General features: G+C 43.9%; 5 protein-coding genes across 5 annotated transcripts; 3 read left to right on the forward strand and 2 right to left on the reverse strand.

Annotated features, from left to right (window-relative positions):
• Nucleotides 1-145: 145 nt before the first annotated feature.
• Nucleotides 146-2,013, reverse strand: LOC133152700 (zinc finger protein OZF-like). The gene is made up of 2 exons (XM_061276536.1): nucleotides 1,624-2,013; nucleotides 146-1,464 (listed from the first exon to the last, which is right to left on the reverse strand). Exons 1-2 carry the CDS (start codon nucleotides 1,736-1,738, stop codon nucleotides 167-169), a joined length of 1,413 nt encoding a protein of 470 aa, XP_061132520.1. The 5' UTR covers nucleotides 1,739-2,013; the 3' UTR covers nucleotides 146-166.
• A 278-nt stretch (nucleotides 2,014-2,291) lies between these two features.
• LOC133152710 (gastrula zinc finger protein XlCGF52.1-like) lies at nucleotides 2,292-4,225 on the forward strand. Its single transcript, XM_061276552.1, has 2 exons — nucleotides 2,292-2,691; nucleotides 3,052-4,225. Exons 1-2 carry the CDS (start codon nucleotides 2,565-2,567, stop codon nucleotides 4,164-4,166), a joined length of 1,242 nt encoding a protein of 413 aa, XP_061132536.1. The 5' UTR covers nucleotides 2,292-2,564; the 3' UTR covers nucleotides 4,167-4,225.
• Nucleotides 4,226-5,343: 1,118 nt separating this feature from the next.
• Nucleotides 5,344-7,432, reverse strand: LOC133152698 (gastrula zinc finger protein XlCGF57.1-like). The gene is made up of 2 exons (XM_061276534.1): nucleotides 7,037-7,432; nucleotides 5,344-6,893 (listed from the first exon to the last, which is right to left on the reverse strand). Exons 1-2 carry the CDS (start codon nucleotides 7,158-7,160, stop codon nucleotides 5,581-5,583), a joined length of 1,437 nt encoding a protein of 478 aa, XP_061132518.1. The 5' UTR covers nucleotides 7,161-7,432; the 3' UTR covers nucleotides 5,344-5,580.
• A 619-nt stretch (nucleotides 7,433-8,051) lies between these two features.
• On the forward strand, nucleotides 8,052-10,373 carry LOC133152694 (gastrula zinc finger protein XlCGF57.1-like). Its single transcript, XM_061276526.1, has 2 exons — nucleotides 8,052-8,495; nucleotides 8,842-10,373. Exons 1-2 carry the CDS (start codon nucleotides 8,360-8,362, stop codon nucleotides 10,284-10,286), a joined length of 1,581 nt encoding a protein of 526 aa, XP_061132510.1. The 5' UTR covers nucleotides 8,052-8,359; the 3' UTR covers nucleotides 10,287-10,373.
• An 814-nt stretch (nucleotides 10,374-11,187) lies between these two features.
• LOC133152692 (adhesion G-protein coupled receptor G5-like) lies at nucleotides 11,188-16,040 on the forward strand. The gene is made up of 14 exons (XM_061276525.1): nucleotides 11,188-11,332; nucleotides 11,411-11,627; nucleotides 12,082-12,157; nucleotides 12,405-12,546; nucleotides 12,612-12,731; nucleotides 13,476-13,592; nucleotides 13,667-13,712; nucleotides 13,822-13,916; nucleotides 14,076-14,191; nucleotides 14,703-14,968; nucleotides 15,253-15,349; nucleotides 15,420-15,549; nucleotides 15,666-15,822; nucleotides 15,900-16,040. Exons 2-14 carry the CDS (start codon nucleotides 11,435-11,437, stop codon nucleotides 15,986-15,988), a joined length of 1,644 nt encoding a protein of 547 aa, XP_061132509.1. The 5' UTR covers nucleotides 11,188-11,332; nucleotides 11,411-11,434; the 3' UTR covers nucleotides 15,989-16,040.
• Nucleotides 16,041-17,200: the final 1,160 nt, after the last annotated feature.

Consider the following 17,200-nt stretch of genomic DNA (forward strand, 5'->3'; position numbering starts at 1 on the left):
ATTATAATAAGAACAATTTTAATGAGCTTCACCTGTTGTACCCAAGTATTAGCTGTTAATTTCAAAGTTTGGTGACACCCAAATCAAATGTATTATTGCAATAGTACAGATTGTAGCGTTTGAAAAACCAGGAGAACACTTTTCTTATATTTGAAAATGAGTTTATTTATTTCAACGTCACTGTCCGTGATTCCAAAGCAGGCTCCGTTTTTTCTGCAGCTCCAATGACCTTCTTGTCTGTTTCTTCGGCATGCGTTCTTGTGTGCGTTCTTAAAGTTGACCTTCGAGAGAATCTTCGACCGCAAACTAAGCAAGGATAAGGTTTCTCCTTTGTGTGCGTTTTCACGTGTTGAGTCAAATTTGAACACGCACTGAAACTTGAGCCACAAAGTGAGCAGGTGCAAGGTTTCTCGCCGGTGTGCGTTCTTGTATGCATTGTTAAACTTGCCTTTCTACAGAATCTTTTACCACAAACTGAGCAAGCAAAAGATTTTTCTCTTGTGTGTGTTCTTGTGTGTATCAACAGTTCTCCTCTGTCAATATATCTTTTGCCGCAAACTGAGCAGGCCAAAGGCATTTCTCCATCGTGTCTTCTCGTGTGTGTTGTTAAATTTGTCTTCAAAGAGAAACGTTTGCCGCAAACTGAGCAGGTAAAAGGTTTCTCTCCTGAATGTGTTCTTTTGTGTACGTTTAAGTCCCCATTCTGACTGAATCTTTTACCACAAACTGAGCATACAAAAGGTTTCTCCCCCGTGTGGGTTCTTATGTGTGTTGCTAAACCTGTCTTTAAAAAGAATCTTTTATCACAAACTACACAGGCAAAAGTTTTTTCTCCACGGTGTCTGCTTCGTGTGTGAGTTGTTAAGTTTGCCTTTAAAGAAAATCTCTTCCCACAAACTGAGCAAGCAAAAGGTTTTTCTCCAGTGTGTGTTCGTGTGTGCCTCTTCAAACCGGTCTTTAAAAAGAATCTTTTCCCACAAATTAAGCAGGCAAAGGTTTTTTCTCCATTGTGTCTGCTTCTCGTGTGCGTCGTTAAACCTGCTTTTAAAGAGAACCTTTCACCACAAATTGAGCAGACAAACGGTTTCTCTCCAGTGTGTATTTTTGTGTGTCTACTCAATGAGAACTTGTTGGAAAACATTTTGCCACAATGAGAACATTTGATGAATTTCTTGTCTGCGTGATGTGTCTTTTCATCTTTCGAGAGTTCCTCTTCATTATCACCGTACGAGTGTGACGTTACGTCGTTACCTTCTGATAATGAAGCAAAGAGGCTTTTTAGTTTTAAGTTGTTTCCATCGCCTTCTTCACTCTTCACAATAACACCAGTCAATGGAGACTTGGTGACATCATCCTGTTCTTCTTTCATGTGACGGACTTCTGGCAATCCTTCCTTTACGAAGTGTGACAAATTTGGCTCCTCCTCTTGGATTTGCTGCTTTAGATGATGATAATTACTGACGTCTGCAAAACAAGACAAACAGACATGGTTCGACCTTTGCCCGTCACGTAGAAACAAATGATCATTAACCATGTTTATGATACGCTTTATTGATCATCGGAGGGGGAATCAGGTGTTGCAGTAGTTAGCAGTTAGCAACAAGTGAGAGTACGTGCACAAACCTGCTCTGTGTAATTTCGGCTGGTTGAAAACAGTGTCCAATCTTTGTCCATCGTTCTCTTTTGACCGATGAAGGTCTTCCTCGCACTCTCCTTCTTTCACAAGTTTTGCACACATTTTCTCACGACAATCACATCGCGTTCTCCTGAGCGACGTGACGCTAACAAAGGCTTCTCTCTAGCATCTTAGCTCAATTTATTAAGCTTGGTCGAGAATCTTTAACGAACAGCCCACCGCCCTTGCTCGGACACAAATATTGGATTGATGACGTTTATACTATCATCTGTCGAGGCTGCAGTACGATCAGTACTAATTCAGTACAAAAGTTTTAGTGACATTAATGTGCTATCGTAGCAAACCATATGCGGAAGTATGGCTCAACCCAATGTAGTACGGCAACTCGACTTGGACAAATCACGTGGCTGTCAGCGAGCAAGAGAACTGTGTGGACGACTTCAATTAGGGGCTATTTTCAGTAGGATGATTCGGTGATGCTCCGGCGTCATATACACGACACATTGAAGTCACTTAAAATTATACTGATTGTATAATAATGAAGGTGACGTACAGGGAAAAGCAGGAAAAAATACAATACTTCCATCGATTTTCCTGTGACGATTCCCTTGACGTCATAAACCCCCAACCAATCAGACCTCGATACGAGCTTGGATTACTTCCTGGATATTGAGATTTTTTTTTCCGCTGCAACCTTTGCAGACTGTTCCCCCGCACTGCACCTTATTAAGGAATATTTCTATAATACGGACTCGACACATTTCGACGCATCACTACTCGACTAGACTTAAAGCTCATTTATGAGTTCTGGGTAACTAGTCTCGCTGCAGGCTAAAGCTATTTTAGCTTAGCTTGTTAGCCGCTAACAAAGAGACGCGTTTGTCGCTAAGCAGCGATCAAATGTAAAGTGTGTCAATATCGCGCGACTATGTGTGCAAAAGGTGTGAAAGACGAGTACAAGGTGGAACTTTATGGAACAAAAGAGGAGATCAAGCGACAACGTCATCTACTGGAGGATGCTTACAAGAAGCCTCAAATTGAGTTACACGGACCGGGTTTGTTCACTTATCACTTTATATATTTAAACCGGTTTGACTTCACAATTAAAGCCTCGTTTAGGACGTCGAGCATTTGGGGCGACTGAATAACGTCACGAGAGACTGACACTCATAACACTCATTCAATAAATAGATATTCGATATTCATTCATTACTCAAATTTGGGGCGCTCTAAAACACATGACGTAAAAAGGAAGTTGTCATCTTGACACTTGCTGATTTTTGTAAGAACCGCATTGCTTGAACTTCACGATTGTACATGAGCAACATTGTGCCAGTACAAAGTTACTGAAATAGTTTGGACAAAGCTAAGCTTGATTTGACCAAACCTTATGGATGTTTTCTTGTGTCCTGCAGATGACCATGAAGAATACCTTCATCTTGAGTCCCCTTATTTTAAAGAGGAAGAGGAGGAGGCTGATATCACCAAGTTTCCACTGACTGTCATTATCAAGAGTGAAGGCGATGATGAAGAGGAAAGTGGAGACCGCTGTGGAAGCTCACAATCAGATAGCCTCCTAGCTCCACTTTCAGAAAATGACGACATGACGTCACACTCTCCTGACACTGATGATGATCGTCGTCGCTCCCAAAGTGATCGGACGTGTCGTGCGGACAAGATACACCTGAAATGCAAACAGTGTGGAAAAACATTTAGTTCAAAGTGGAATTTAAAAGTTCACCTTAAAAGTCATAAAGGAGAGAAACAATTCACCTGTTCAGATTGCGGTAAAAGATTTGCCAATAAGGGAAATTTGAACGTACACACAAGAATACACAACGGGGAAAAACCTTTTTCCTGCTCAGTCTGTGGTCTTCGAGTCACTCAAAAGAGCGGTTTAACAACTCACATGAGAATACACACTGGGGAGAAACCTTTTACTTGCTCAGTATGCAGCAAAAGCTTCTCTATCAAGGGTCATTTAAGACGACACAACAGAACACATACGGGAGAGAGGCCCTTTGCCTGCTTAGTTTGTGGTAAGAGATTCTCTATGAAGGGTCATTTAACAACACACACAAGTATACACACTGGTGAAAAACCCTTCACCTGCTCAATCTGCACTTTCAGTTTCAGTGAACGTTCCAAATTGGTCAAACACATGAGAACGCACTCTGGAGAGAAACCTTTTCCCTGTTTAGTTTGTGGTAGAAAATTCTCTGCAAAGGCAAGTTTAGTAAGACACACAAGAATGCATAATGGAGAGAACTCCGTCGTCTGCTCAGTGTGCAACTTGACTTTTAGCGATCGCTCCGGATTGATTGAACACAAGAGAACGCATAGTAGAGAGAAGCACTTTAGCTGCTCGGTGTGTGGTAAAAGATTCACTCAAAGGGTACACTTGACATCACACACGAGAATACACACTGGCGAGAAGCCGTTCAGTTGCGGCGTGTGTGAGAAAAGATTCACTCGGAAGGACCAGGTGAAGAGACACAAGTGTGCTGGCCGGAAGAGCGCCACTAAATGAAGCTTTACAAACTATAAAAGTGCCACATCTGGAATAAAACAATCATCATTTTTCCGCGATGTCTTTGGTCAAGTCATTTGAGTTCTTTTTTGTCAACTTGTAATGGCACCTCCACACCTGCAAGAAGCAGAACTGCCTCGTCTTCCAGATAGAAAAGCGAAAGACAGCTAGTTCCCGTCAACCGTATTGCGCTAATGTTACGCATCTTTAATGTCATTTACATCCTTTAATATTGTATTATTATTGTAGCGGCAGGTTGCCGTACTTCCCCCAACTGTATCATAAACTAGGTAACTCCTAAGCTGGGTCAGTGCAATCGACCAGGCCATCTCCACTCGACCCTCATCCAAACGAGGGACTTCCAGCCTCGGAAAGCAACCTGAGGGTTGATTTATTGTAACTAAACCAAATGACTACGCGGCGTCTCATTGGCAGAGATTAGATCCTTGGGACCTGAGTGGGAGGAGTTTGCTGGCTTTTGCGACAAACCAATGGAGGACAAGAAGACGTGGGGCGACGCTCAGCACGCCCGCCTGCGGGACTTTTGGCGCCCAGCTGGTGTCCGTGGGTTCCCGAGTGGAGCAAGACTTTGGTGCTCTGTCTCGCCTCGCCCAGCCTCGTTGCATGTCCAATCCATCCTGCAGCTCAAGCTGGATGCCGAGACTGAAACCGTCACGCTGAGCTCCCAACTGGACAGCGACCAGGACCAGCAGCAGCAAAACCAGTGGCCCCCCTGCAACCTGGAATGGACTTCAAGGTAACACAGCACGCCGCGCATATCTATCTATCTATCTATCTATCTATCTATCTATCTATCTATCTATCTATCTATCTATCTATCTATCTATCTATCTATCTATCTATCTATCTATCTATCTATCTATCTATCTATCTATCTATCTATCTATCCGGTCAAAGGTCAATGAAATTTCCCGTGGCATTTTACAGCCGCCATTAGCATTTTAACTTGCTTTGCCACATGTGCTGTCTCTTTTTTCCTCTAATTTCATGGCAGCTCAATTAGATGTTGAAAATCCCCAGTGGTGCCAAATGATCTTAACTAATCATAGTAAATAACACATTGATAAGACTAGTCAGATATTTGATCAACAATACCGTATTTTCCAGACTATAAGTCGCACCGGCTATAAAATGCTTAATAAAGAAGAAAAAGACATACATAGAAGTTGGTCGTGTTTTGGGGGGAAATGTATCTGATAAACTCCAACACCACAAACAGACATGTCATCTTGAAAGGCAATTCCAAATAGAAATAGAATAGGCAACAGCAGGCTAGATACAATTAAATGCATGTATTTTAATTAAGACCAACGAGTTTTGGAGTGTCCTAAAGTATTCTTTTCAATAACGTCACCCAAAAGAGCCATCGATTCCCGACGCCCGATCTAGAATGTCATTTGTTGCTCTTCTTACCAGCACACTTGTGTTTGTTCAGCTGATAATTAAAACTGAAGCGTTCATCACACACACTGCAACCAAATGGTTTCTCACCAGTGTGTGTCCTCATGTGTTTATTCAAGCCAGAACGATCAATGAAAGTGAACGTGCAGACTGAGCACGCAAAAGGTTTCTCTCCGGTGTGTGTCCTCGAGTGTGTTTTTAAGTTTCTCTTCTCAGCAAATCCTTTACCGCAAACTGAACAGGCGAAAGGTTTTTCTCCAGTGTGTGTTCTCGTGTGCGTTCTCAAATGTCCCTTGTCGGAAAATCTTTGACCGCAAATTTCGCAGGCAAAAGGTTTCTCTCCAGTGTGTGTTCTTGTGTGCCTCATCAAGCTTCCCTTTTCTGCGAATCTTTTCTCGCAAACTAAGCAGGAGAAGGGTTTCTCTCCTGTGTGAATCCGCATGTGAGTTGTTAAATGAATCTTTTGAGTTACTCGGAGACCGCAGACCGAGCAGGCGAAAAATTTCTCCCCGGTGTGTGTCCTCGCATGTGTCATTAAATGTCCCTTTTGACTGAATCCTTTACCGCAAACGGAGCAGACAAAAGGTTTCTCACCGGTGTGGTTTCTTAGGTGATTTGTTAAACCTACCTTTACACAGAATCTTTCATTACAAAGTGAGCAGGCAAAAGGCTTTTCTCCTGTGTGTGTTCTTGTGTGCCTGATCAAACTTCCCTTTTCAGCAAATCTCTTCCCGCAAACAGAGCAGGGGAAAGGTTTATCTCCTGTGTGTCTTCTCGCGTGTACTCTCACATGTCCCTTTTCAGAGAAGGTTTTACCACAAACTGAGCAGGCAAAAGGTTTCTCCCCAGTGTGGGTTCGTGCGTGTCCTATCAACTGTCCCTTTTGAGTGAATCTTTTACCGCACACTGAGCAGGTAAAAGGTTTCTCACCGGTGTGCGTTCTGGTGTGTACTTTTAACAAATACTCTTTGGCAAACGTTTTGTCGCACTGAGAACATTTCAAGCGTTTGTCTTTGGTGTGACGTGTCACGTCACCTTCAGCATTTTCATCAGCAACAGAAGAGTGGGACATTATGTCGTCACTATCCGATAGCGGTGCTAAGAGGCTGTCAGCCTGGGATACTCCACAGTGGGATTGGTCCTCCTCATCTTCACTCTTTACAATGACAGTCAACGGGAACCTTCTAATATCATCGTCGAGCTCTTCCTCTTTGATGTGACCCGGTTCTTGCTCCTCTTCCTCTTTAAATCGAGGTGTCTCAGGCTGTTTCTGCTGCACAGGTTGAAGATTTTCTCCACTGGTATCTGAAGAACACAAGAAAAAAAGACACGCTTTGGTACAGGCAAAAATGGTGACGTGTTCAGAAGTGCGTGACGTCACGGAAAAACGATCTTTGCGGACACGTTTGAAGTAATAACAAGCAAGCACTTGTCACAAGTGAACCAACCTGCTCCATGTTCATCTTGAGGCTTGTGGAAAACAGCCTCCAGCAGTTGACGTTGTGGCTCTTTATCCTTCTTTGTTCCACAAAGTCCCTCGTCATACTCTTCTTTCACACTTCTTGCCCACATCTTCACTCGACCATCACACACTTGGCTCTTTAGCAATGTGCTAGCGACTAGCGTGCTATAATAAGCTAAGTTAGCCGGAGAAGCATCGACGTGGACGATTCGAAAGCTTAATGAATGATTTTTTTTCCCCTCCAGTAAAGTAGTAACGAACGACCAGCGTCAGGAATTTATTCCGTTTGTACAAATTGCGAAAGACTTATTCAACGAAGCGCGAGTCGAGCCTTATTTGTTTTAGCTCAGTGATGTTCTTTTGATTACGCTCTATGCCTTGCTCCGCCCACTACAGACGTAATGGCTTTCCCGTTGGATGACGCGCGGCAATGTCCTGTTCTCATTGGTGGGTTTTTAAAGCGTCAGGATTGAGCCGTTCTCTCCTTTCCGCGAGCCTGCCTGAGATATAAATGTGTGTTCAATTTTGCGAAGTCCTCAAAGAACATTCCAGATATCCACAAGTACTAGATAGGAAAACACTGTTTGGAGAGTCGTAGTTTAATTCGGGATCACATGGACTGACCCTCAACATCTTACAAATGACTTCATTGACCGTAGCTCGTCTCACTCATCTGATGATTTAAAAACTGAGCAACTAAAAGGTTTTTCTCCGGTGTGGGTTCGCGTGTGATTCTTCAAACTGATCTTTTGAGTGAGTCCAAACACCGTGCATGTGTAAGGTTTCTCCCCAGGATGCGTTCTAGCGTGGGCTATTAAATATCCCTGTACTAAACGTGGCACATACAAATCCAACTTCAGGGGCCCACCAAAGTGAAGGGCAAAGGGATCGACCCACCCGTCACCGAGCTAAACCAATCAGCGTCGATTCTCCAGTTCAGAAGATGGTGCTGATGCAGCAAAACTTGTTGGACAACTGCCGAATAAAAGACGAAGAAGAAGCAGAAGCGTTGAACGTCTGACGTCACTCAGACAAACCTTCAAAGCGTGCTTGAGTAACTAGAGTTCCAGAATCCGTGCTGAATTCACCAAAGCTGCAACTTCATCATTACCGACAGCAGCAAACTTTTCTGACCAACTCGTCTCCGGATAAATTCATCTTGGCTCATCTAGAAGCTTTTTCACGCGAGTTTAGCTTAGCTTTGTATAGCTTAGCCTAGCCAAGGAGCCGCTAACAAAGACACGCACTTGTTGGCATCGCTGACCAGAGATCAAGCGTGAGTGTGAATTGTTGTGAGTATCGTGTGAAAATGTGCGCAAAAAGCGTGAAAGACGAGTATAAGGTGGACGTTTGCGGACCACCAAAAGAGGACCACGGTGGACTACGTCTACTACTCGACGCTATTTTCAAGTTGCATCAAGACGAGGTGTTTCACAACAGAGCAGGTTTGTTCACTTTTCACTTGTTAAGTAACGAGAGTAGATTGGGAACAACGTTCGTCATTCAACGAAATCCTCACGTCTTGCTCCATGTCCTACCTTTGAAAGATTCGCTTTTCCTCCTTGTATTGTCAAAGCAACAAAGACAACATGATGCAACAAAGGGCACACATACGACTGAAGAGGCCTGGTTCCGAGATCCGGCTTCAACCAAAGTGTTTCACAAATGATTTCAATTTCTGGCAAATAAGTCTTGGCCTTCATTTTTAATGTTAAACAGCGCCAGCCACCGTGAGAATTGAGCAAAGCTGGTCTTTACCAAAGCGTGTTTTGTCTTCTTGTGTCCTTGCAGACAATAGTGAAGCCCATCCTAAGCAGCAGGAGAACGACAAGGTGCAGGAGACGGACATCACAAACTCTCCGTTGACTGTCGTAACGATTGAAAATGATGAAGATGGCGAAGGTGATGGAGAGTGTCGCGAAGGCTCGCAAACACACGACGTCTCGGCTCCGCTATCAGACAGTGACGCTACGTCACCCTCTGCTGAGACCGATGACGACGATGAGGAGGATGATGAACACTCCGAAGATGACAAAAACACTGGCAAAAAACATGTGAAATGTTCTCAGTGTGACAAAACTTTTTGCAACAAGTCTTCGTTAACAAGACACACAAGAATACACACGGGAGAAAAACCGTTCCTCTGCTCAATTTGCGGTAAAAGATTCTCCATCAAGGGACATTTAATTACGCACAACAGAACCCACACTGGGGAGAAACCTTTTTCCTGTTCAGTTTGCGATAAACCATTCTCAACTAAGGGACAGGTGAGAACGCACACAAGAACACACACTGGAGAGAAAAGTTTTGCCTGCGCACTTTGTGGTTTGAGAGTGAATCAAAAGATTCACTTAATAACCCACATGAGAACCCATACAGGGGAGAAACCTTTTACCTGTTCAGTTTGTGATAAAAGCTTCTCTGTCAAGGGAAGCTTAATTAGGCACACGAGAACACACACTGGTGAGAAACCTTTTGCATGCTCAGTCTGCACTGCACGATTTGGTGACCACTCAGCCTTGGTTCATCACATGAAAACACACACCAGGGAGAGACATTTTGCCTGCTCAGTGTGTGGTCTTGCATTCACTCAAAAGATAAGTTTAACAGATCACATGAGTACTCACAATGGACATAAACCTTTTGCCTGTTCGGTTTGCGACAAAAGATTTCCGAGAAAGGGAGATTTGAGAATACACACAAGAATACACACGGGGGAAAAACCTTTTAAATGTGCAGATTGTGGACTTGGATTCACACAAAAAATTAGTTTAACAAATCACATGAGAACACACACTGGAGAAAAACCCTTTCCCTGCTCAATCTGTGGGAAAGGATTGTCTACCAAGGACCATTTGAAATTGCACACAAGAACCCACACTGGAGAGAAACCTTTTGCATGTTCAGTTTGTGGTAAACCATTCTCTGTGAAGGGACAATTGCGAACGCACATGAGAACGCACACCGGGGAGAAACCTTATGCCTGCTCACTCTGTACCTCAACCTTCAGCGACCGTTCAGGATTGAATCATCACTTGAGAAGACACACAGGGGAGAAGCAGTTTTTATGCTCTGTTTGTGACAAACGATTTGTTCTAAAAGGAGCTTTGACGTCACACATGAAAAAGCACACTGGGGAGAAACCATTTAGTTGCAGTGTGTGCGATAAACAATTCCCCCATAGGTATCAGCTTAAGAAACACAAGTGTGCTGGTGAGAAGAAGCGCAGTCAGTGAAGCTAAAAAAAAAAAGAACCAACTTTTTGTGGCAAGCTGTAAACGCATAGCATATATGTGATCTGAAATTAAATTCCTGAAACTGAACGTGGTCGGTGTCTCTTGTGGGAGGGGGCTTTGAGAGAGAGAGAGAGAGAGAGAGAGAGAGAGAGAGAGAGACGCGCAAACAGCCCTGCCCTGTGCAATACTTCTCGAGGCTTCATGAAATCAGCGTCCACTAGTCGACGTTGTCGCTCCTTTTATTCTTTCTTTCCCCCCCACACACTTTTTCCACTCATTTCATCACACGATAATCACAAAACTTGACGCACACACTTGCTATGTGTTTAGCTACATGTCGCTAACTAGTTCGAGAAGCTTTTCGTATGTGGGGAGTCCGGAAGAAAAAAAGTCCAACAGTTGTTTGGGAGTTGTAGTTTTTTTTAAACCCTTGGCGCTTACAAATGACGTTATATGACGTAACGGCACGAAACGCGAGTTAGGTAACACCAAGGGCTCTCGTATGGATGGGTTCTTAGTTAGAAAATCAAAGTACACATTAGACAAGCGGCCTTAGGTTTCAGCTAAATGCAATCATTCTTATTAACTAACGGACAACATCTGTCACTTTACTCAATGTAATCTTTGCTTTCTGCATTTATGACCAAAAGAAATCTGTCACACTTTATTTTTCCCTTGTGTGTTCTACATACATGTAGTTTGAAATGTGTTGTGTAAAAAAAGCTACAGTATCTACCTTTTTTATTGTTCTTCATTTTTATTTTGTGTTGACTTTTGTTTATATATATATATATATATATATATATTTATACTTTTTTTTAAAAAAAAAAGATACAGTGTATTTGTTGCATGAAAGGAAAAAAAAAGGTCACAGTAGGCATCATATGAAAATGTAAAGATGTCATGTGAGCTCATATGAGGTTTCGGGTATTGCTGTTTGTCTGTAGCCACTTCCTCTTTGGTTGCCGCAATGTCATTTGCATTTTTTTTCTTCCCATTTCTAATGCGATTGTCCTCTTGTCTGGATCTCAGGATTCGCTTTGGAGGTCAGAAAGATCTCATTTGAGGCCTGCGGACTATGGAACATGACGATTTCAATGTTCACTTTTGATTTTATGATGCAGTCTTCATGATCTTCAGTTGTCAGGATGAAGTGGTGGCTCCTTGTTTGGCTGCTTCCGCTTTTGGCGCGTTGTGATGGAGATCCTCAGAACAGTAAAGATACGTTTAGAGGGGACAATCCGAATTCAAGTGATGGTCGGGATGAGAAGGAGGCTTTGGAAACATATTGTGACAATGGAGACATCTACCAAAGTTGCAAGGTTTCTGGCCCCAGAAGAGGTAAGTGATTTTTTTTTTGTCTGTTTGAACACACTTTGTACTGTATACTCAGAGTGGGTCAAATGTTATGTGGTACTTTGAATGAATCCTTGAAAAAGAAGATACCTACAAATAGGTGAGTTTTCAGCAAGAGTCAGGAACTGCAAAAGCAGGAACTGCAGCATGAGTATATCAAAATGGGGTTTCAAGGCAGGCTTAGTGTTTCAAAAGTGTTAAAAAAAACATGGATGAAATTTCCAGTCCAAGATTGTAGCCTCTGGATTTGTGGTTAGGGTTTCATATCATGCTTTCGAGACACTTAGCGTTGTTTTTGATTTTACTATTATGATCATAAGACAAACATTAGGAGTTGTTTCAAATGCAGTTTTAAAGGCAGAAGTGGTTTAAAAAAAACACACAACACACCCTGTGTTGCATTTGTATTCCCAAGTTACACAGCAACCGTTTTCAACAGGCTTAGCGGATGCTGAATGTTGCATGGCGCAAGTCAACACAATCCTGGGCAGCAGAAAACCCAACATTGACTTTGAGTGAGTATGTTTTAAGTATACAGTTCCGATCATTTTCTTCTTGCCCTTTAGTCTGCTCTCCGATTAAAAAAATAAACTGTTGCCATTTTGAAATAACTTTTTTTTTTGGGACAATTACTAATCTGTTGCCTTGTCATGGCTTGAGAAGTAACTATAGAAAATCATCATCTGTATAATTCCCTAGGCAAATATTTACATAAAAGCATGAGGAATGGCAGAAGTGGATGATTTTGTTCTTTGTGTGAAGAGCAATTGAGCGTCTGGAGCAGTCGCTGGAGCAGATTGAGGTGAACGAGACCACGTCCATAAGCGTGGGTCAGCTGGTCGCCCTCCTGCTCAAACCCGGTGGAGGCCGCGCCGGCCTGCACATCTCTGCTAGCGACAACCATGTAAGCATTGGCCTTGTAACGAGCTGGGCCGGCACCAATAATGGCTCTCGGGGTCTTTATTGCAGGCCGTAGCGGGCGCGGCCATCTATAACAGCAGAGTCAACATCCGGCTGCCCGGAGACTTCCTGTCCAGCTTGAGCGACACCATGTTATTCTGCATGGTCACCTGGCCTCGATCCATATGGGTACACAATTTCAATTTCACAATTTCAAAGTCAAGGGAAATAGTTTTGGAGGCTTCATCATGTTTTGTCCATGTTTGAGATGTACTTTGACTTAATTCAAGAGTGGAATCAGGACTTCTACTTGAATCAGCTTTTTTTTCTTTCTTTTTAACAGCAGTACCTCCAAATTAGATAGATAGATATATTTTGATACATTCGTACGAAGCAGATTTGAAATCACTGGCGGTTGTGTCTCAGGAGTACACGGTTGGTTTGCAGTCACACACGCACGCACACACAGCATAAAAAAAATAAAAATAAATCTTTCGCAAGAGGAAGAGATGTCGGTGATTGTCTCAAATGCAGTAGCAGTTTGAAAAGTGCAATTGAAAAACAAATACAGCCTCAAAAGGAACTAAAACACAACATAAAAGCGATACATTCTTTCATCTTCGTTGAAATACTTTACGAGGATATCAAAAGTCTGCACACCCCTGTTCAAATGTCAGTTCTTCTGCGATCGAAATCTTCCAAACTTTTTCCATCATTAAAGTGATTTATAATATTAATGAACTGTGGAAAAAGAGAGGAAGTCAAAACAACAGCTGAGATAAAGGGGTTGCACAAGTGTGCACACCCTCTTACAACTCAGTTACCCAATCACATTCAAAGCCAAAGCAGCACACACATTCAGTCCAAATGTTTCATCAAATAAATCCAGCGTTCAAAAGAATTCAAACAAATGTTTGTTGTCCACCGTTGCAGAATGTCACCTCAGAGGAAGTCTACCAGAACAGGCTGCTCGGCTTGAGCGTGCGCGGAAAAAGCATTTCAGGACTCCGGGAGCGAGTGAACATCACCGTCAATATGGTTACTGTCAACGTAAGTGGACGGTGGATGACAATGCACATGGACAGCGTACATGCATGCGTAATGGACGCAAATGTGGTCAACAGGAAACGCAAAGCCCCAGATGCGTCTTCTTGAATTTCTCCAGCAAATGTGAGTAGCACCGCCTATTGAATGTGAAAGGACAGGATGTAATATCGGAGTGTGCCATCTAACCCTAGTTGACACGTTAGCAAGTTTCCATCCGTTTGTGTCGAAGCAGCATTCAGCAGCAGCGGCTGTTGGACCATCTGGGAACCCGGACAGAGTAACGTGACCTGCTCCTGCGACCACCTGACCTACTTTGGCATCCTCTTGGTCAGACATTCAGAAGCGTCAAAGTCGACAAAACACATCATCCCTTGAGAGCCGCTGACCTTACCCTGGCTTCTTCTCCTTCCGACCAACTCAAATGTCTTGACTTCATTCTATTCCATCGACATGCCCTGAAAGCTGTTGCTGTTTTTCCCATCGCAGGTGTCCGCTCCCCTCTCGGACACCGACGAGGCGGTGCTGACGTACCTCTCTGTGATTGGCTGCAGCCTCTCTCTCGTGGCCCTCGTCACCACGCTGCTGCTCTTTGTCGTCAAAAGGTTGGTGTGGACTTTAGGTTATCGCTTTAGTCGTGCAGAATCACAACGTGCCTCTGGAAAGTATATCGTCTTCCCCCAAATAAATCTTCATCTCAGCAACATGAAAGGTCGTTCAAAAATATGCAAATCTAATCTTATATAAATGTAGCACTTTGATCTGAAAAAGTCCAACTTGAATCTCTTAAATGTTTCTTTTCAAACAGTTTGCAACTTTCAGAAAACGGACTCTCCTCTGCCCAGAATTTCATTTGATGATACTCTACCCAGCAGTTTATAGCTTTTCCTGCCCCCCCCCCAATAATAATAAAAAACACCTAAATGAAAACTATCTCCACTTAACTATTTTTTAAAATATCAAATTCATAGTTGACTAGATAGATTTTATCTTAATAATAATAATAATAATAAATTATATTTATAATGCACTTTATATTCGGAGAAATCTCAAAGTGCTACATGGCAGATAAAAAAATAATAATCTTGCCTAAATGATTGCGTTTGCGTGTGACAGGAAGCTCCGCGAGGACGTGTCGATGAAGGTGCACGCCAACCTGGCCGTGGCGCTGATCCTGCTCAACGCGCACTTCCTGTCCAGCCACGCGGCGGCTTTGTCGTCCGACTCCACGTGCTTTTACATGGCCCTGGCGCTGCACTACTCCCTGCTGGCCACCTTCAGCTGGATGGCGCTAGAGAGCTTCCACCTCTACCTGCTCCTCGTGCGCGTCTTCAACATCTACATCCGCAGATACATGCTCAAGCTCGGCCTGGCCGGATGGAGTGAGTCCATGCGGATCTTATCCGCCCCCCCAAAAGCAAACGATTTCATGTTTATACTTTTAAGAAAGCAGTTGTACATTTTTATCAACACGTCATACCGAATATAATTTGGGCCAGTCAACAGAATGCATCAAACAGAAGTCGTCATGGCAACCAATGTCATGAGTTTGCTGCTCCATCTCACAGAAATAATTTTTAAGCAAGAACTTGCAAAGTTCAGTTTTATGAAAGCAACAGTTCCAGTTCCACTCGATTTGCCCGTCCGTCCTTTCCTTGGCCCGCAGGTCTCCCCGCCGCCATCGTGACCGTGGCGGTCTTCACGGAGCCCGGCGCTTACGGTCGCGTGGCCCTGGACAGCGCCGATCTCAACAGCACTCAAATGTAAGCAGATTTGACTGCAATTTGCAACTCGGCGTTGAGCTGACGGTCGGGTGGTGCGGCGTGCGCGCAGATGCTACCTGCGGGAGAGCGCGCTGAAGATGGCGAGCACGCTGGGCGTGTTCGCCGTCGTGTTTGCCTTCAATCTCGTCATGTTGCTGGTGACCGTCCAACGTTTGATTGGCCTCCCGCACAGGAAACGGGTACGTGCAAATCGGAATCAATTTCGTGTCATGAGGACGTTTCACTACTGTTATTCTTGAGCATAGATTCAATCATCAAAAAAGACGCATGGTGTGTTTGTGCACTGCGGCCGCAGTTCGGGCAGGGCGAGCGGGGGCGAGCCATGCAGAACATCGGCACGCTGCTGGGAGTCAGCACTTTGCTGGGCATCACCTGGGGCCTGGTCTTCTTCTCCTTCGGCCACCTGAGCACGGTGGGCCAATACCTCTTCTGCATTCTCAACTCGCTGCAAGGTGAGCAAGCAAACATTGGCGGCGTCCTCCTCGCTGGGCCTCCGTCGGCTCTTCACGTCCGGTCCTCCTCCCTGCAGGTTTCTTCATCTTCTTGTGGTTCGTCTTGTCTTGGAGAAAGTCAGGAGCCTCGACGGCCAGCAGTAAAACGCCAAGCTGCAGCGGCTAAGCCGTCAGAGACCCTCCATGACTAATAAATCCTATTCTTGCTCTTTTTAAAATGATGTCTGCCTGTTTTGTTGACGTCTAGTAATTTTTGCTTAATGTAGAGGAGGGGGGGGGGCGTTCTCTACTCTTCCCCTCAATTTAATAAAAAGGTCAAATCTGATTCGCTCAAACGTCATGGAAACGGTTCGATCGGAAGAGCTAGGCCGCGTGCGCCATCTCGACGTTAATGCGTAGTGACGTCATTGAAAATGTCAGCGTCCTGTCAGAACTCGCCTCAGAGCTCGCCTGCGGTGGGAGAACTTGTTTTCAACAATTCGGAATTTGGTTTTAATCAAGCTGTTGCTTGAATAAAAACGATCACAACGATTGTCCTACGGAGACTAATGCAGTGCTTTTGTATTTAAACACATCTTTAAAAAAATCGTAATGGGCATCCGGCTTGCAATACTATAAATCTGCCGTATGGGGGCAGTATCGCATTAAGAGATTCCAGAGAACTCCATTGAATTTCTACACAAGAATGTGTGCGCCAAAAATGCAGACATGATCGTGAAATGGCTATCCAAACATGTTCATGCATGGCTTTGATAAAATGATTGGAGAGTGAGTAAGTGAGAGCGAGGAAGGGAGGGAGGGAGCAAGAGAGGGCAAGTCAGCTGTCAGCTGTAAGTTACTTTTTTTTTTTTAACATGCAGCCTCATAACTCAGTAGTTTATGGTTGAATAGTAATGTGTACCTTCATCATTTTTTAATGTAGATTATGCTGTGATTCGAGCTTTGGCAACAGATGCTCTCTGTATCGTATTTGTGAGATGTTTGTAGGCCCTCGTGATTTCCCATGTCATCTCATGAGCACAGTTAAAGTCATTCGATTTAAAGAAAACACAAATCCTGAAAAACATCACAAGACAAAGTCGCTAAACCGTTTGGTCTCAACAGATAGCTCCAACCAGAAGCAAAAAGTGACAGAAGAGCGGGGAACTCCATATAAACAATTTTATACCCACAGAAGGTGACAGGTGCATTTCATGTTTGGCTGCGATTCTTCCTGTATATTGTGAGGTAAGAAGCGCCTCAATGGGATTTGCCGCATGTTGCTGACAGCTTTGTTTTTGATGAACTATCTGCGTGCAAGCGGATTCGCAGCTTGGCCTCGGGGCTGGGAGACGACCTCCTATGAACCGCGGAGGCGGCGGCGGCGCTCACCTGCTTG

The sequence above is a fragment of the Syngnathus typhle genome, linkage group LG4, assembly GCF_033458585.1.
Source record: "Syngnathus typhle isolate RoL2023-S1 ecotype Sweden linkage group LG4, RoL_Styp_1.0, whole genome shotgun sequence".
In the NCBI taxonomy this organism is placed as follows: Eukaryota; Metazoa; Chordata; class Actinopteri; order Syngnathiformes; family Syngnathidae; genus Syngnathus; species Syngnathus typhle.

Coding starts and splice junctions, on each gene's coding strand:
- LOC133152700 (XM_061276536.1), bottom strand. CDS start 1,738: ATGTGTGCAAAACTTGTGAAAGAAGGAGAGTGCGAGGAAGACCTTCAT. Junction 1,465..1,623: donor GCCGAAATTACACAGAGCAG/GTTTGTGCACGT, acceptor CTTGTTTTGCAG/ACGTCAGTAATTATCATCAT.
- LOC133152694 (XM_061276526.1), top strand. CDS start 8,360: ATGTGCGCAAAAAGCGTGAAAGACGAGTATAAGGTGGACGTTTGCGGA. Junction 8,496..8,841: donor GGTGTTTCACAACAGAGCAG/GTTTGTTCACTT, acceptor GTGTCCTTGCAG/ACAATAGTGAAGCCCATCCT.
- LOC133152692 (XM_061276525.1), top strand. CDS start 11,435: ATGAAGTGGTGGCTCCTTGTTTGGCTGCTTCCGCTTTTGGCGCGTTGT. Junction 14,192..14,702: donor CTGCTCTTTGTCGTCAAAAG/GTTGGTGTGGAC, acceptor TGCGTGTGACAG/GAAGCTCCGCGAGGACGTGT. Junction 15,350..15,419: donor GATCTCAACAGCACTCAAAT/GTAAGCAGATTT, acceptor GCGTGCGCGCAG/ATGCTACCTGCGGGAGAGCG.
- LOC133152710 (XM_061276552.1), top strand. CDS start 2,565: ATGTGTGCAAAAGGTGTGAAAGACGAGTACAAGGTGGAACTTTATGGA. Junction 2,692..3,051: donor AATTGAGTTACACGGACCGG/GTTTGTTCACTT, acceptor TGTGTCCTGCAG/ATGACCATGAAGAATACCTT.
- LOC133152698 (XM_061276534.1), bottom strand. CDS start 7,160: ATGTGGGCAAGAAGTGTGAAAGAAGAGTATGACGAGGGACTTTGTGGA. Junction 6,894..7,036: donor TCAAGATGAACATGGAGCAG/GTTGGTTCACTT, acceptor TGTGTTCTTCAG/ATACCAGTGGAGAAAATCTT.